The sequence below is a fragment of the Miniopterus natalensis genome, chromosome 3 (genome assembly GCF_054644295.1).
Source record: "Miniopterus natalensis isolate mMinNat1 chromosome 3, mMinNat1.hap1, whole genome shotgun sequence".
Classification (NCBI taxonomy): Eukaryota; Metazoa; Chordata; class Mammalia; order Chiroptera; family Miniopteridae; genus Miniopterus; species Miniopterus natalensis.
Window position 1 is genome coordinate 98,569,219 of NC_142083.1, and position 17,059 is coordinate 98,586,277.

The window sequence follows — 17,059 nt, forward strand, 5'->3', positions numbered from 1 at the left end:
AAGGTGGCAGGAGCTCAAGGCGGTCCCTGCGGGCGTGTGGGGCAAGGGGCCCGATGGAAACAAGCTCAGGCTCTGCTCTCTTCCCTCGCGTGTCCCTCCTCGCTGGTCTGCGCCCACGGGCCGGGCGCGCCCCCGGGGGAGGGGGACCGGCTGCGCCGACGGCCGGGCGCGCCCCCGGGGGAGGGGGACGGCCCCGCCGCCTGGGAACGGGCGCAGTAGCCGGGGGCCCCCGGGCGGGCCGCGGGGTCACGGGGACGCCCGCGCGGGCCGCGCGCCCCGGTCGGGCGGGGGCGGGGGCGGGTAGGCCAGCATCCTGACGCAGTGCGAGCTGGCCGGGGAGATCCAGGGGCTGCTGGAGACGGAGCCGCGCGGGTCGGCGCCGCGCCCGGCCGGCCGGCGGCAGCGCAGGGCGGCGGCCAGCGTGGCGGCGGCGAGCGCGCGGAAGCGCCGGCTGATGAAGCAGTAGAGGAAGAAGTTGACGGCCGTGTTGAGCAGCGCCAGCATGTTGGCCACGTCGGCCAGCGCGTGCGCCAGCCAGCGGTCGCGCGCGGGCGCGGCGTACAGCCGGTACAGGATGGCGGCCACGCGCGGCGCCCAGAGCGCGGCGAAGGCCGAGGTGACGGCCAGCAGGATGGCCGTGGTCCTGCCCGCGGGGCAGCCGCGCGGCCGGAAGCCGCTCTTCCTGCGCAGCCGGCGCACGATGATGGAGTTGAGCGTGAAGAAGACGGAGCAGGGCACCAGGTAGGCGGCGGCGCAGTGCGCCCAGGCCAGCGCGTGGAGCGCGGGCGCGCGCGCGCCGCCGCCCGCCCAGGCGTCGGGCCACCAGTAGAAGGGGATGCTGCAGAGGAAGCAGGTCACGTAGACGCCCACGATCACCCTGCGCGCGCGCGCCGGGTAGGACACGGCGTGGTAGCGCAGCGGGTGGCACACGGCGATGTAGCGGTCCACGGTCAGCGGCACGGCGATCCAGGTGGACGTGTGCACCGACGAGAACTCCAGCACCTCCACCACCTTGTTGGGCACCCGGGGCATCTGCGCCTTCAGGATGAAGTCCTCCAGCAGGAAGTCCACGAACACGATGAAGAAGAGGACCAGGATGTCCGCGGCCGCCAGCGCCAGGAGGTAGCTGTAGGAGGACTTCTGCCTGCGCGCCACCAGCCGCGCCAGGATGACCACGGTCAGGATGTTCGCTGTGGAGAGAGGAGAGCCCGCTTTACCGGGCCCGCGCCCCGGCGCCCCCAGGACCGCGGACGGGACCCGAGGGCCATCCTGGCCCCGCCGCGGCCCCGCCGGGAGGCCTGGGCCGGGGGCGTTTGGACACAGAGTTGGGCTCCTCTTGTGATTAATCTGCCCTCGCACAGGCAGAACAGGCGGGGCCGCCCTTGTCCTCGCTCCGGAAACGACCCTGGGGCTCAGAGAGGGCAAGGAACTCGCCTAGCGTCACACAGTAAGTAACGGTGACAGGGACCAAACCTAGACTCACAGCGCCCCCAAGCCTGCGCTCCCACGGGGGCTGGCTGGTCCTGCTTCATGCCTCAGGCAGGACGCTGGACTGTGCGGCACCTCCCAGGGGCCTTTTAGAGACTGGATTTCAGGTCCTGTCCTTTTTAAGTAGGTTTAGAATTGGAGGAGCGGAGACGATCATGACCTTTCGGTTAATTAAAAAAATAATAATACTGTCGACAATGAAAAATAAATGTTTATTTCTTGAGGAGGTAATCTACACACATGGTCCATAATTAAAAAGAGTAGCAGAGCCCGGCCGGACGTGGCTCAGCGGTTGAGCCTCGACCCAGGATCCAGGCGATCGGGGTTCGATTCCCAGTCAGGGCACATGCCCGGGTTGTGGGCTAGGCAGCCGATCAGTGACTCTCATCATTGATGTTTCTCTCTCCCTCTCTTTTCCTCTCTCTGAAATCAATAAAGATATATTTAAAAAAAAAAGAGAGTCGCAGAGAAAAGTAAAATCCCCCTCCCACCGCCCCGTACCCCTCTGCAGGGCCATCGCGGCTGATACGTGGCCTGTGCTTGCACGCGGCCATGCGACGTGGGTGTGCAGAGTTTTTGCAGACACAGTAGCACTATGTGACTTTTTGGGGTCAGGTTTGTTGGGAAAGTGCATCCACATAATTTCTGATCAGTTGTGAAAACTGTCTTTGAATACCGCACCTGGGAAGTCATCAGGGACTCACTCTAACGCGATGTTCCAGTGGGGAATGTCTGGGCACGAGCATATCGTACACGTCTGTGCTCACCAACCCTCGTAGTTGAACCCTGAATTTTGAACAGTATTAATCCTGTTTGAAAACAAGGGTCTCAGAGAACCTCTGTCCCTGTCTGAAGTCCAGTGACAAAGCTGGAATCCGGATCCCGGAATCTTTTTCTTTCTCTCTCTCCTTGTAAAATATTAGACAATAGTTCACATGTAAAAACATCTTGTAATGTGCACACCCTGGTGTACTCAGGTTAAACAAGTTTTAACATTTTGTCATATGTGCTTCAGTTCTTTTTTAGAAAAGAAATGACACTGTCGAAACAGCTGAAGGCCTCTTTTAAATTCCTGCGGCCTGGATCTTTCCCTCTTTCTGTCTCCTCCCTCGGAGGCAGCCGCGGTGTGCTGTCCTAGGGCCGGGTTGTGTGCTCTTTCTTTCTTTGGTAGAAACCAAATCCAGAGGCAAAGCTGGAAGCTGGATCCGGGACCTAAAGGCACGCGGCCTTTCTCACTCAGCGTTCCTTTCTGAGACCTGTGTTGGCTGATACATGTGGATCTAGTTCCCTCATTTTAACAACTATAGCAAGCCACTGTGTAAAGGTGCTGCAGTTCATTCACTCATATACAGACATATAGAGACATCTCTGCGAATAGATGTACACACGTCTACGTATGTCTAGGTCTGTTTATATATACACATAGACATGCACACATGTACATGAACATGTTTATGTGTTTATATGTACACATAGCATACACATATGTGTGTACATATGTGCGGGAAAAGAATTCTAGACAGTGGGAATGGCAAGTGCAAAGGCCCTGAGGTGGGAATGAGTTTGATATTCATGGAACAGAAAGAAGGCCTCTTCTCATTCCTATTGCCACCCCCGCTTTACAGATGAGGAAACTGAGGCTTGGAGTTTTAGGTGATTGCCCAAAGCCTCATACTGGGTGGGGAGGGGGCAGAAGCTGACTCTAGCCCCCCCCACTCTGTCTGACTTCAAGGCATAGCAAGTTCTGCTTTGCTGATTTTTGATGGTAGGAAACGGTTATCAGCTGGAGGAAAGCGATTCCTGCTCCCACGACTTAGAAAAGCGCCCTCACTCCTCAGAGCCTGTTTTCTGTCCCCCGAGCAATGCCCACATTCTCTCCCACATCCCCAACCTTGCCCGCCAGCCTCCGAGGCAGGAGTGAGTAGGTCTGGGGCCTCCCCAGAAAAAATGTCGTATATGTTCTGACTTTTCACCCGTCTCCACTCCCCAGTTGAATCCTGCTTGACGTGTGGTGCTAAAACTTCTCCATATCCAAACTCTTTAAAGATATTTCCACCCCATCCAATTAACGCTTTAAGTCAAGCGGTCATCAACTCCAAGCGAAATTGCCAGGTAGTCATATTTGACATTTTCTTAAGTTTCTAGTAATTGCCTCTCTTGAGGAACTAACCTGCAGACACTGAGCTTCCTATTTCTTTTTTCTGTGTGTGTGTCTTAATTTATCTTTATTGTTACAAGTATTATAGATGTCCCCCTTTCCCCCAACTGATCCCCTCCTCCCAGCACCCCCCCCCCCGCCTTCTCCACACTATTGTCTGTGTCCATGGGTTATGCATATATGAACAAAATAGATGCAGAGACATAGAAGCATGGAAGAGACTGGCGAATCTCCGAGGGAAGGCGGGGTGGGTGGGTGGGAGAGACTAATTTCCTATTTCTTTTGTACAGGTAGATTTCCCCCAAGGCACCGTCAAGAACACTTAAGAGATCCTTGGGATGATCCAGATGTGTGAGCACCAGAGGCCCACAGAAGAAAGGAGCGATGCTTGTGTATTGATTTTCTAAAGAAGAAATGAGGCCCTAGCTGGTCTGGCTCAGTGGTTAGAGCGTCGGCCTGTGGACTGAAGGGTCCTGGGTTTAGTTCCATCCAAGGGCACGTACCTCAGGTTGCAATGTTGTTTCTCTCCCCTCCCTTCCACTCTCTCTGAAAAGCAATGGAAAAAATATCCTCGAGTGAGGATTAAAAAATAAAAATAAAAAAGAAATGAGAAGGTGGAGTTTTTAACAGGCTTGACATTTGCTATAATTCCCCACATCAAAAAAATTCCTTCATTTCCACAGAAGAACCTTTTCCCCCAAAGATGGAGTCTGTGTGTGTTTGTAAAAGGTGACTAAGTGAAGCCCCCCCCCCCCCCCCCCGGTCATCTCTCCCTGAAATTCCGCATCTCAGCTTCCTCCCCAACTGGTCCAAGGCTCTGTGGCTGTGCAGAGGCCCCGGCCCTCCCCAGGCGGGCGCAGTGAGCTTCACGATCCATCGCAGTGCCAGTGCTTCTAGCAAGCGAGTCCTTTCTGTGGGTGGCGTCACTGGACAGGGTTCAGCTCCTGGGCAAAGCCCATGCTTTGTGATCGCAAAGCTGCTTGCGTATGTTCTTGGGGGAATTCATTCCCTGTACTTTGCAGCTTTCTGTGCTAAAACTTGAGAGGATTTGGGGAGTGGCCTCGAGAACAACACAGGAGCGGCTGGCAGACCCCTCCACTGAACCGGCACGGAGGGAGGGCTCGAGGTCTTCAGCGGCATTTTCTCCTCTGTGAGGACTGAGGTCCCTGCAGGTTCCTTGGGAGACGCAGCTGGAACAGAGTACTGGCTGCGAGCTCTGAGCTGATGTCTCTTAATTCTGCTATGCTTCTTTTTTGTCTTTGAAAATTATTTTTTCAATTATAAAATTAAAGCATACTTGTAAAAAATTAAACATATCAGTGTATAATAGATATTATTAGCTGATTTTTATTGAGCATTCACTGTAAACAGAGCACTTTAAAGGATCTTACACACAATATCTCACTTAACCTTCACAATGCTATGAGGTTGGTACTATTATTTGAGAGCATCAGTGCTCAGAGTAGTTAAGTAACTTGTTTGAAGTCATACAGCAAGCAAGTGGCGAGTCAGCACAATAAACCAGGCTTTTTGCTCCCTGAATTTATACATTCAGCTACCACTTAAAAATCAGAAAGTGAAAGTCTGCCCACATCCCGTTCCAGAGACAAAGCAGTACCAAGCCTCTTAGTGGGCCGCCGGTGAGTCACGCCTGGCATCCGTGCCTTTGTGCAGGCTCCTCTTTGCGAGTTGGAGTCAGTTCTGTGACTTAATTTTGACCAATATGCTGTGGCAGGAGTGACACTGCACGCCAGGGTCACAATCAGTTCTTTTGAATACTTGCTTTTGGGGTGCTCCCTCTTGGAACCCAGCTGTGAGAAGCCCAACCCACGTGGAGACTCGGGTTGAAAGCCCCAGGTGAGCTCTAGCTGCCACCCAGCAGCCGGGTGAGCCGCCTCCAGCCAGCTCGGCGGGACCCCTAGGTGACTGCATCCCAGCTGCCCCTGGACGCAGTGGCAGGGGAGAGCCCCGCCAGCCCTCCAGCTGCGGTTGTGAGCCTCTACGTGTTAAGGTGGTTTGCTCTCCTACACTAGTAACCGGCACAGAGATTTGTTAACCATTTGGTACTGATGCCTCCAGGATGTTTGTATGCCTATCTTATAAAGGTAATTAGTAATAATGATTATCACCACAAAACAAGATCATATAATAATACTGTGTGCAAGTTGATTTTTTTCAGTTAGAAATAAACCATGGATTTTTTCCTATGTCAATATTATTCATGGAATATTCATCCATGGCTGGACATTGCTGATTTTATTTTCGGTCACTACAGACCTTCCTTAAGCATCTTTGTATATTTGTCGAATAAATTCCCCAAAGTAAAAATGCTGGTTTAAAGGGTAACTCCTTCTTTCCCTCCCTTCCTTCCTAAAGCAGCTCAGGATCTGTAAGAAAAGAGCTCAAGCTAGAGCTACAAGAGAATTTAGGTCAGATACCAAGAAGAACTTTCTGATTGCAATGGCGGTTATGTGAACAAGAGCAGATCACTGATGCCACGGTCTTCAGAAAAGCACAGAGAATTGCTGTCTTAGCTGAGTGAATTCCTGGGATTACATTCTGCATATCCTCTGTCTGCATTCTGAATTAGGACCTTGTGAATTCCGAAAAGAGAGCCATTCACCCACTTCTGCCACCATCCCCGGTGACTTAAATGCATCCCTTCTCCTTCCAGCTGACTGTCTTGCTCTTTTGCACTAGAAGTCAGCCCTAGTGACTTGTGGATGCACGTGGACCCTCGACGCCATGAGCAATTTCAGTGCTGTTCTTTGAGCTGCTCCCAGGAGGTGGCCCTTGTGTAGATCAGGTGGGACTTGGAGACTGAATTGCGTGGTGGGACGTCTCCTCTTGGAGGCTGTCACCTTCCTCACTGCTACCTGTTCCACTCTTGGAGTGGAAGAAGAGGGAAATAAAAAGCTGATGCTGACAAGACTTGGCACTCAGTCTTTTTTGGCCTCCGATGGTGCTAGGAGGTTTTGGGGAGGTTCTGTTCTGGGGGCTCCCAGAAGAGCAGGGAAGGGTTTCCCGTGTGGTTCCGGCCTCAGTCACTGCCAGCAGGCCTGCGGCCATCCTTGTTTCCTATTGTTCCTCTTGCCCCAAGGCAGGAACTTGGAACATTGAGTGTGTTTCCTGCAGCTGGTTATTAGGGGCACAAAACTGACTGCGAGTGGGTGAGGTGGAGGTCAGGCGCGGGAGACACCTCAGGGCTACACTGGGTTCTGACATAGACCCCTGTGTGCCCAGGGACAAGCCACTTTCCTTCCCAGGGCCTCCGTTCCCAGATCTGCATACTGGTCCAGTTAATAGTGAAGCAATAATAACAAAAGTATTACACCTCACAGCCAGTGAAGGTGAGTGAGAGCTTAGCGGGCACACAGGGCAAGAGGGCTCTGCAGGAGTGAGCCACACGTGCGAAGGCACAGGGCTGTGACAGAGTCCCCCGCCGCTGTCCCAGAGCCGCTGACGGGTGCGTGTGCCGACTCCGTGCCAGGCCCTGAGCTCACTTCTTCATATACATGGAGTCTATTTCATAACTAGAACATTAAATATTATCTAATATTAAATATCCAGGTTAAATCCTTACTAATAAAGTATGTACTATTTCCATTCCCTTAGTGTCGACGAGAAAGGCGGAACTCAGGAAGGTGGAGAAGATGACTGAGGCTGGACACGAGGGAATTAAGTGCCTCTTCCAATTCCCCATTCACATACCTGTTACACAAGAGCTCAGCACATTGAACAACAAATGGTATATTTATTAATAACACTTCCCTTTATTAAGCACTTACTATATGTGGCTCACTTGGAAGAGGCTTTACTTGCATTAAGTCAAATCCTCACATGACATTAGCAGACAGGTACTATCAATATTCCCAGCATAAAAATTGTACAGGTACATCTAAAAAAAAAAGAAACTAGACCACTGACTTACACTATACACAAGAATAAACTAAAAATAGATGAGACTTAAACATAAGTTTGAAACAATAAAAATCCTAGAAGAAAATATAGGTAGTAAAATCTCAGGCATCTCACGTAGCATTGCCTCGGGCAAGAGAAACAAACAAAATAAACGAACGGGACCACATCAAACTAAAGAGCTCTGCTCAGCAAATGAAAACACCAACAAAATGGAAAGGGAGCCCATAGTACGGGAGAACATATTTGCCAATGATACATCTGATAAAGGGTTAATTTCCAAAATATATAAGGAACTCATACAACTTAACACCAGGAAGACAATCTAATTAAAAAATGGGGAAAAACCTGAATAGACACTTCTCCACAGAGGACATCCTGACGGCCAACGGACATGAGAAAAAGTGCTCAGCATCACTAATCATCAGAGATGCAAATTAAAACCACAATGAGGTGTCACCTCACACCTGTCAGAACGGCTCCATCGGCAAATCAACGAACAAGTGCTGGCGAGGGTGTGGGGAAAGGGGAGCCCTAGTGCACTGCTGGGGGGAATGCAGACTGGGGCAGCCACTGTGGAAAACAGGATGGAGGTTCCTCAAAAAATTAACAATGGAGCTGCCTTGTGACCCAGTGATCCCACTTCTAGGAATATATCCTAAGAAACCCAAACACCAATCAGAAAGAATATATGTGCCCCTATGTTCATAGCAGCGCAGTTTACAATAGCGAAGATCTGGAAACAGCCCAAGTGCCCATCAGATGAGTGGATAAAAAGCTGTGGGACATTCCCACAATGGAACACTATGCAGCTGTAAAAAAGGATCTCTTACCTTTGTGACAGTATTATAATGCTAAGTGAAATAAGCCAGTCAGAGAAAGACAAATGTCACAGGAACTCACTTATATGTGGAATCTAATGAACAAAAATAGACTGACGAACAAAATAGGTCCAGAGACATAGAAGCATGGGAAAGACTGAGGGATCTCAGATGGGGGGCGGGGGGCTGGAAGAGATTAGCCAAAGAACTTATAAGCATATATGGATAGCCCAGGGACACAGACAATAGTGTGGGGAAGGCCTGGGGTAGGGATGGGGGCTGGGTGGGGGGCTGGGGGAATGGTGGAAGGAAAATGGAGGACATCTGTAATACTGCCAACAATAAAAAAATAAAGTGGACCAAAAGTCTTGCCTACAGTATTTTTATGATTAGCCATGCAGTTTGCTTTGCCCCAGAAAAGACAAAGCAGGTAACTGTATTTTCATTGCTCTCAAAATAAATTTGTTTATTTTCCTGTTTTAAAAAAAATCCCCATTATAGAGGCAGGAATATTGAAGCTCAGTGGGATGAGGGCCTGGCCCAATCAGACAGTGTCAGCCAGACCCAAGACTGAAAACCAATTTATTAGACTCATTAGAGCCCATTCAATGCACCTGTTCATCTGGATGCTTCCATAATTAGCTCAAGGGAACCGGCCATTAACTAGCAGTGAACCAGTTCATTCTTTCTCTTTGTTTCCTTTATTTAAAAAAAAAACCCAAACAGTGTATATCCTCTGGCATGGATGTGCCCCGAGGGAACTTGGGGGAAGAATTCCCTTCGGAGGAGTTGCAGGGCCTTTGCAAATACCCGCCACTCCCAGCCCCTGGGTTTAGTGGGGCTAAAGAGACAGTGAATTCGGCCCCTGAGGGCCAAATCACTTTCTTGAAATCTAAGGCATATGACCAAGACCCTCTCTACTGCCCCTTCCAACAGCGCAAGACACCCCACTGGCCAGTTCTCCCTTAAATTCATCCTAGGGGCCTGGTTTCCAGCTGGTGACTGCCTTGTGCACAAGATGCTCATTTGGTTTTGCTGTTTTGTGGACCCAGGGTGATGGTCACCGGGTGCCAGGGGACCAACAGGAAGTCAGAGGCTCCTGGGCTCTTCATCTGAGTTCAATGGGGTGTCAGAGGCTGCTTTTGGCTCTGCTTGGCTTGTCATTGATAAAACATCTTCAGCTAAGCACCACCCACCTGCCTCCCAATGGCTGCCAGGGGTAGATATTTTTAACTGTGGGCAAATAGCTTATCAACTGTGCATACAAAACACTGCCAACGCAAAAGCTTTCATTTGCTTTCTTTTTAAAAATTTACTATTAGTTTAGTTAATTTTTTTATCACCATTTATCCCCTCTGTGCCCTTCCCCCCCTTCCTCCCCCCCCCCCCCCCCATCACCACACTGTTGAAAGCCTTCATTTTCTTTGGAAGAATTAAAGGAGGTCGGCGCTCACTTATTCACTCAGCAAACATTTACTGAGCTGCCCATAGTACACCAGGCGCTGTGCCAGAAACAGGGATGCAGCAATGAACAAACACGAGTGGATCGAGTCCACATAGAGCTTAAAATCTATTCGACTGAGCGAAAGTCTGCTCATTTTTCTGGGCCACCTTCTTTCATTGAGAAAGCACGTGCTATGTGCCACTCACAGTGCTGAGGCTGGTGGGAGGGGAGGCAGGTGTCTCCCTTCCAGGGGGAAGGCAGAAAGGGGGGGGCTGCATGATCCAGCCGTGGGTGTGGCCCGGGAGGCCCAGGCATTTTCTTGGGCCAGCAATAAGAAGGTGGCAATGTGTTCTGGGAAGGCCGCACAGGGGCATGAGGCGGAGCCGGGGACAGGCACCCCAGGGTCCAGTAATGGCCCGGGCAAAGCAGCCCAAGCTGTCTTTCTACCCTGGAAGTGTCTCGCCCCCGGGGCCACTTCCTGGGACAGCTGGTTGCCCCGCAGCTAAGGCCATACGTAAATGGCAGCAATCAGCTGTTGACTTTGTAAACCAGTGGCTTTCTAGTATCGGTCCTGCACCAACTTAAAAGAAAAAGCAGCAACGTGATACCAGGAAAAAATTAGCTACTATATGCAAACGTTTCAGAGCCTGCTGTTACGGCGCCTCTACCTACCCAGGGTTCCATGAACACAGACACGGCCGGAGCTGAGCGCAAGCTAAGGACCAGACTTCGACGCTTCAGGGGGCACTTCCGGCCTCCCAACGTCATTCCAGTAAGACAAGTGGCAAAGAGCACAGATTTGGTGGCCGGGCTGCGAGGGTTCAGACCTGCCTCTGCCACTGTCTAGCTGTGCGACTATGGGCAATTTACTTCCCTGTGCCTCAGTTTACTCACCTGTGAAAAGCATCACAGGCTTTAATGAGCATTAAAGGAAATAATATAGGGAAGTGCCAAGAACAGAGCTGGTACCGCACATGTTATATGAATTTTACTGTCATTATTAAACAGATTACTAATTCGGAAGGGCAAGAAGTATGTCTGCTTAGCTTATTATGTTAATAAGTTGCCAATCTCTTACACAGGTTCTAGCATATAGCAGGTGCTCCATAAATATCTGTTGAACAAACGAACGAACGAATGAATGAATGAATGAATGAATGTGTACGAATATAGACTCACACAGCATCAGAGACATGCTGAGGGACTGGATAACATTTTGAGCAGACTTGAGGATACTAAGGGTTTACTGCAAAAAATGAGTCAGGTAATGTGATCAAGGGTGCCTGGAAATTAATTTCTGTTCAGTGTGAGAGAGAGATCTTTTGGGGACTGTCAGCTCCCTGAGAAGAGGTTTTGTGCCAGAATCTTTCATGTGAATCCAATTCAGTTCAATATCAATTTAGCGATGCCCAACTATGTGCCAAGCCTGGGCCAGGCTCTTGGGAGCCCATTCCCTGGGTTGAAGGTGCTCAGAAGTTACTGAATAAATCATCCCAGGGAAGATGAGGACCCATTTAAAACTCCCAGCTCCCTTTAACGGCTCTGTGCCAGGGCCTGCAAACTCGCATGGGAGCAGGGGCCAGGCAGGTAATATCAATGTGTGAGGTGGGCATGTGGGCAACTTTAGTGAACTGGACAGCTCATGCCACATTTTAAAAGGGCAGCCACAATGTAATCCCACCAAGGAGGGAATGACAGCCAACTGTGGCCAGGTCTTCCAGCATTTCAACAGAGGCTTGCAAGCCACACACACACACAGACACACAGACACACAGACACACACACACACCACCCCCCCCCCACACACACCACCCCCCCCACCCCCTCCCACCCCCCCCCCCCACACACACACCCACCCCCACCCCAAATGGGTTGCTGGTTTGAGACGTCTGCTCTATAGCCAAAAGCCAGTGTCTTTGCACAGCCCACGCCATCAGCTCCTCTCTGCAATCCATGCAAACACACCTTGCTCTCCGCTTTACGAATTGCCTGAATGAGCAGTGCTCTCTCTTACCTTCCTAGCATTGCATGGGCTATTTCTTCTGCCTGGAATGCCTTCCCTTCCTACAACCCTTTAATTGGCAGACCTTTTATTTTAAAGTCATCCCTGATCTCAATGGGCTAAGTTAAGAATCTCCTTGGATAAAGTATTTAAAACATTTTTGTAATGATCTTCAAAATCTTTATCACCTGTTCCCTGGATGCTCCTGGAAGGCAGGGACTGTATCTATTTCTTTCTGAACCTTGAGGACCTATCAGGGCAGTCAAAAAGTGTGCATTTCATCAATGTTTGTGAGGTAAAGGAGTGAGAGATGGATGGATGAATAAGTGGATAGATGGATGGATAGGTGGATGGATGGATGGGTGGATGGATGGATGGATGGATGGATGGATGGATGGATGATGGGTGGATGGATAAATGAATGAGTGGATGGATGGATGGATGGATGGATGGATGATGGGTGGATGGATGGAATGATGGATGGATGGATGGATGGATGGATGGATGGATGGATGGATGGATGAGTGGATGGATAGATGGATGATGGGTGGGTGAATGAGTGGATGGATGGATGGATGGATGGATGGATGGATGGATGAGTGGATGGATGGATGAATGAGTGGATAGATGGGTGAATGGATGGAGGATGGGTGAATGGATGGAGGATGGGTGAATGGATGGAGGATGGGTGAATGGATGGATGATGGGTGGATGGATGATGGCTGGATGGAATGACGGATGGATGATGGATGGATGATGGGTGGATGAGTGGGTAAGTGGACTGATGGATTCCTCAAGGCACTCTCTGTGGAACATTCATCGGTTTGCTGTCACCTCCCTGCTATTCCATTATCTATGCATGATGGCTGGTCTTATTCTTTACCACTGATTTTTTCTTTCTAAGCCCAGTCTCTCTAGGTAGCCTCTTGGGAACTCCTTTCTGTTACCTCCTATGATGGCAGACTAATCCCCCACTTACTCAACTCAGTTTTCTCATCTGTGCAATGGGGACAATGGCATCTTCCTATAGGGCTTTTAAGAAGACTGAGTAACTTAACATATGAAAGTATTAGTACCATGCCTAGCTGCAGTGGGTATCAGAAATATTGTCCATTTTTCTACTGAGTGTGATAGTTTCTTTTTTAGAGTCTGAACCTTTTCCTGGTTGAAATGTGAAGAGGATAAGAGCACTGATTCTGAAATCAGAATTTGTGGGGCTGAGTCCCAAGTTTGCCCACTTCTAGCTTTGTGATCCTGGCTGAGTTTCTTAAATACTCTGTGCCTTGATGTTTCTAATCTATAAAGTAGGGTAACGATACCTGTCACAAGGGTTCTGAGGAAGCCATCAGTCCACTTACCCACTCATCCATCTATCCATCCATGCATCATCCATCCACCCACCATTCATCCACCCATCATCCATCCATCCGTCATTCCATCCATTCATCCATCCAGCCATCATCCATCCATCCATCCACCCACCCACTTATTCATCCATCCAGCTGGGCTGGAGGCTAGTTTGGTTCTGGTGGGTATTATATCAAGTGCTTCGAAGAGTACCTGGCACAGAGTGAGTGCTCAATAAATGTTATTTATGTTGCTCACCAGCCCAACCCAGAGACTCTCAGGTGAGGGAGGTTTTGCATTTCACTAAGACTAGTCAGGCCAGCCTCCCTCCCGTTCCTTCTATCACAGAGACTCACTCCCTGCTGTGCTCAGGCACTTTGCTATGAGCTGCCATGTCAGAGTAAAACCAGAACCTGTCTCCTTCCTCCTGGCACTTCCAGTCTGGCAGGAGCCAGAGGGGTATCCAGAGAGAAGGTCCAGGACATCAGAAAACAGCTATAGGAGCATTTCAGAAGGGTAACAGTCTACCTTAGAGGACTATGGAAGGTTTCTTGGAGGAAGTGGCATATGTGAAGTGACATGGAGGACTGGGAACCAATCAACTGACTGGGGGGCAAAGCATGCCAACAAGAGGGAACAGAATGTTCAAAGGCCAAGAGGCAAGTGAGAGAAGATGGCTGTTGGAGCAGCTGGGCTGGAGGCTAGTTTGGTGAATTCCAGGGTGCAGATGTGTCGTTAAGATTTTTGCGTCAGTTGCCATAATTACAAATTGGAGTATTTCATGGCCAATCAAGGATTTGAGCTTCTTTTGAAAGTCAGAAGGGGAGGCCATGCTGGTCCCATATTTCCATTCGGGGCTCCCCTCGAGCTCCCCACCTGGCCTCACTCATTTCTGTCCTCTGCCTGCCCCTGCAGGGAGAGGGAGCCGGGAGGGGGCTGGCAGGAGGAGGCCACACAGAGAAGCAGCAGCACCCAGTCTAACCATTCGATGGCTTCACAGCCCCGTCTGAGCTGCTTTGTCCTGAGGCAATGGGGAGCTGTAGAAGGGCTTCAAGCATTAAAGGGTTTTACTAAGTAAGGAGCTTATTATTTCTGTACCAAACCACAGACATTCCTGAAGGGAGATGAGGTGGGAGATGAACCGAGAGAGGGTCCTCTATGCACCTCAGTGAAAGTTTCAAACATGGGTTGGCGTTGTAGCTTCCTCCTGTGTAAAATGACAGGAGCCACCAGAAGCGCTGAGGGGCAACCTCTTCTCACATGATGCACCCCTTTCCCCTCGGGCTAGCAGGGACAGGGGCCATGGGAGCTGGATGTTCGAGAACATCGGAAAATTCTCCGATGCACATCGCCGGCCGCGCGCCCTCCAAGGCCACAGTCGGGTGCACGTTCTGTTCGGCGACGGGCCCGGCACTCTCCCGGCAGATGTGCAGCTGAAGGGGCAGCACCTGTGCCAGGGGAGGTGGCTGGGCAGGGCACAGGCCATGCCCAGAGTACAACGTCTCGTTAATTACCTGGGGACCTCAGGAAGCAATTTACTCTGGTTGGAGAAATTGTGTTTTGTGCCTCCAGCCCAGGCATACAGCCAAATGACATGTAGGTCAAGGGGACATAATTATATGGAAATGGTTTTATGTTTGGAAACTTCTAAAAACCCACCTCTGCTCCCTGGGAGGTGCAGTGCGGGAGCAGCTTCCACTCTGCCTTAGCTGGGTTCAGCAGGTGAACGATGCCTTGCTTCCTGTCACTTTGGAGGGGCCTGTTTCTTTTCTGGCGTCAGGACACCTGCCTGACGGTCACAGAGGAAAGGAAGCAATGCCTTCCTGGTGCGGCATGGACGCTGGAAGCCGATCTGACGCGAACTTGCACTGTGACCTTGGGCAAGTTACCTAATGTCGCTGTGCCTCCATTTACTCATCTGTAGAATGGGGCTGATTGTGATGACTACATAAGCAAATGCACAGAAAGGGCTTAGAAGAGTGTGGGCCGCACACCAACTGTGGCCTCGGCTCCCCTCTCGATTCCATGTCACTCCTGCCCACTCTCTGTCCCAGCGAAGAGGAACCACTGTGCCTGAAGCTCCCCAAATAAGCCACACTCTCTCCAGCCCCTGGGCCTTTGCCTATTCCGTCCCCTCTTCCTGTGATACTCCTCCCATCCACTTTGTCCGCCCTTCAGGAACCAGCTTCTGCAGCCCCAGTGATGACCGATCGGTGCCGCCAACACTTTTCTGTCCTCCTGCCTATGACAAAACAAACTGCCTCCCTTCATCATTTCCAAGGGAGGCCAGGGCAAGGGTCAGTAAGAGGGCAAGTGGGGTTTTCCCTCTAGAAATAAAGGAAAATTCAATCCTCATCGCAGTCGTAGCAGTAACAGTGATGACGGTTACCAAGGCTTCCGTACCTTCTGCCATGAGGGACGTGGTCTTAATAACAGAAATAACAGCTCCTATTTAGCAATCTTGTATTATACGCTAGAAACCTTGATCAGTGCCTTACACCTAGCAGTCACTGCTGCTTCCCTTACTTTAAAGGTGGATATTTGGGAGATTCCAAGGCGGCGGCGGAGTAAGTGGGAGCCGCACTGGGACGAACAGGGCGCCCCTTGGCTGAACAAGGAGGGGGGCTTCCTTCTGGGCAGAGGAGCCGCAGGGCAAAGCCAAGGAAGTGGGAACGCTCGCTGTGTGCGCAGAGCTGTGAAACGGCACGCGTGGCCGGTGTGGATCAGGGGAAATGAGGCATGAGGATTCCAGAATCCTGCGTGATAACCGCGGTGAAATCGCTCTGCAAACTCCCTAGGTTGTTGCGGGGACTGAGGAGACAATGCACAGGGAGCAGCTCTGCAAATCAGAAAAGTGTTTAGGCAAATGTTAATTATCACGAGGTACTTTGGAGGTGGCCGGATTGGCACCAGGAGCGAGACAGCAGAAAGTTCAAATATCTGCTAACTTCTTTGCAATCCACATTCTCAAAAGCACTCATAGGTTTTAAAAAGCTCTAATTCCATTGCTCTCATCTCCTTTTTTCAGGTGACTAGATTGTCATAAATTTCAGAAGCTAGTACAAATTCAGTTTCTTGGCCACTGTCAATTACGTCACCAGGCTTTGAGACTGGCACTAATTTTTTTGCTGCCCACCTGTAGGACCACATCCAGCTGGTTCTTTATATATAAACCTCTTAGATGCACCCTGTCTTTTCTCTCCTTGGTCACCCTGACCCTGGGAGCTCTGGGAAGGCAACTGTCTGCTGTGTTTGGGGTACATTCTTAATTGCTAGCACAGTACCCGCACGTAGGAGGCACTTGATCACTGCTCGGGGCAGCATCCGAGTCTACAGGTCTTCATCATATTACACCCGAGTGTCTGCAGAGACCCCTCAGTTCTGCCGGGGCCCTCTGTGCCCAAAACTGTCTGTCTGTGTTCGCTCAAAAACTCCATCCATTTTACCCAGTTTAACAAAATTATTGGTAAACTAATTTAACTAATATTAAATACTAATGCTACTAACAAAGAATCCAAACCTACAAGTTAGCCAAAATGGTAAGGTAGGAAACTAAAATAAGAGGTGTAACTACTGAAGGAGGCATAATAATTATTATTTGCATGTAATGTAATAGTATGCTTAGAAAACTCATGAGTTGAAATGTTATTGGAACCAGCAGGAGTCCTCAGGGGGACCCAAGCCCAAACGTAACAGAGTGGCTGGTTGGACAGCGGGCCGGGAAAAAGACTCCATCCACAACACTCAAGTGCCAACACCCTCCGAGGGCTACACTCGAGCACAGGTGGGGGGCGGCCTCCTTACAACTCTGGACTGCATTTTGACCCCAGGTCCCCAGGAAGCGCTGCTTATGCTCAAAGTCCCGCAAAGTTTCCCCCCAA

General features: G+C 50.4%; 1 protein-coding gene across 1 annotated transcript in view; it reads right to left on the minus strand.

The window, feature by feature from the left end:
• Window positions 1-246: 246 nt before the first annotated feature.
• GPR139 (G protein-coupled receptor 139) overlaps window positions 247-17,059 on the minus strand; it is a 32,954-nt gene continuing 16,141 nt past the window's right edge. The window contains exon 2 of the mRNA XM_016222644.2: window positions 247-1,190. Within this exon, the coding sequence (XP_016078130.2) occupies window positions 247-1,190 (944 nt within the window). The remainder of the gene's footprint in view (window positions 1,191-17,059) is intronic.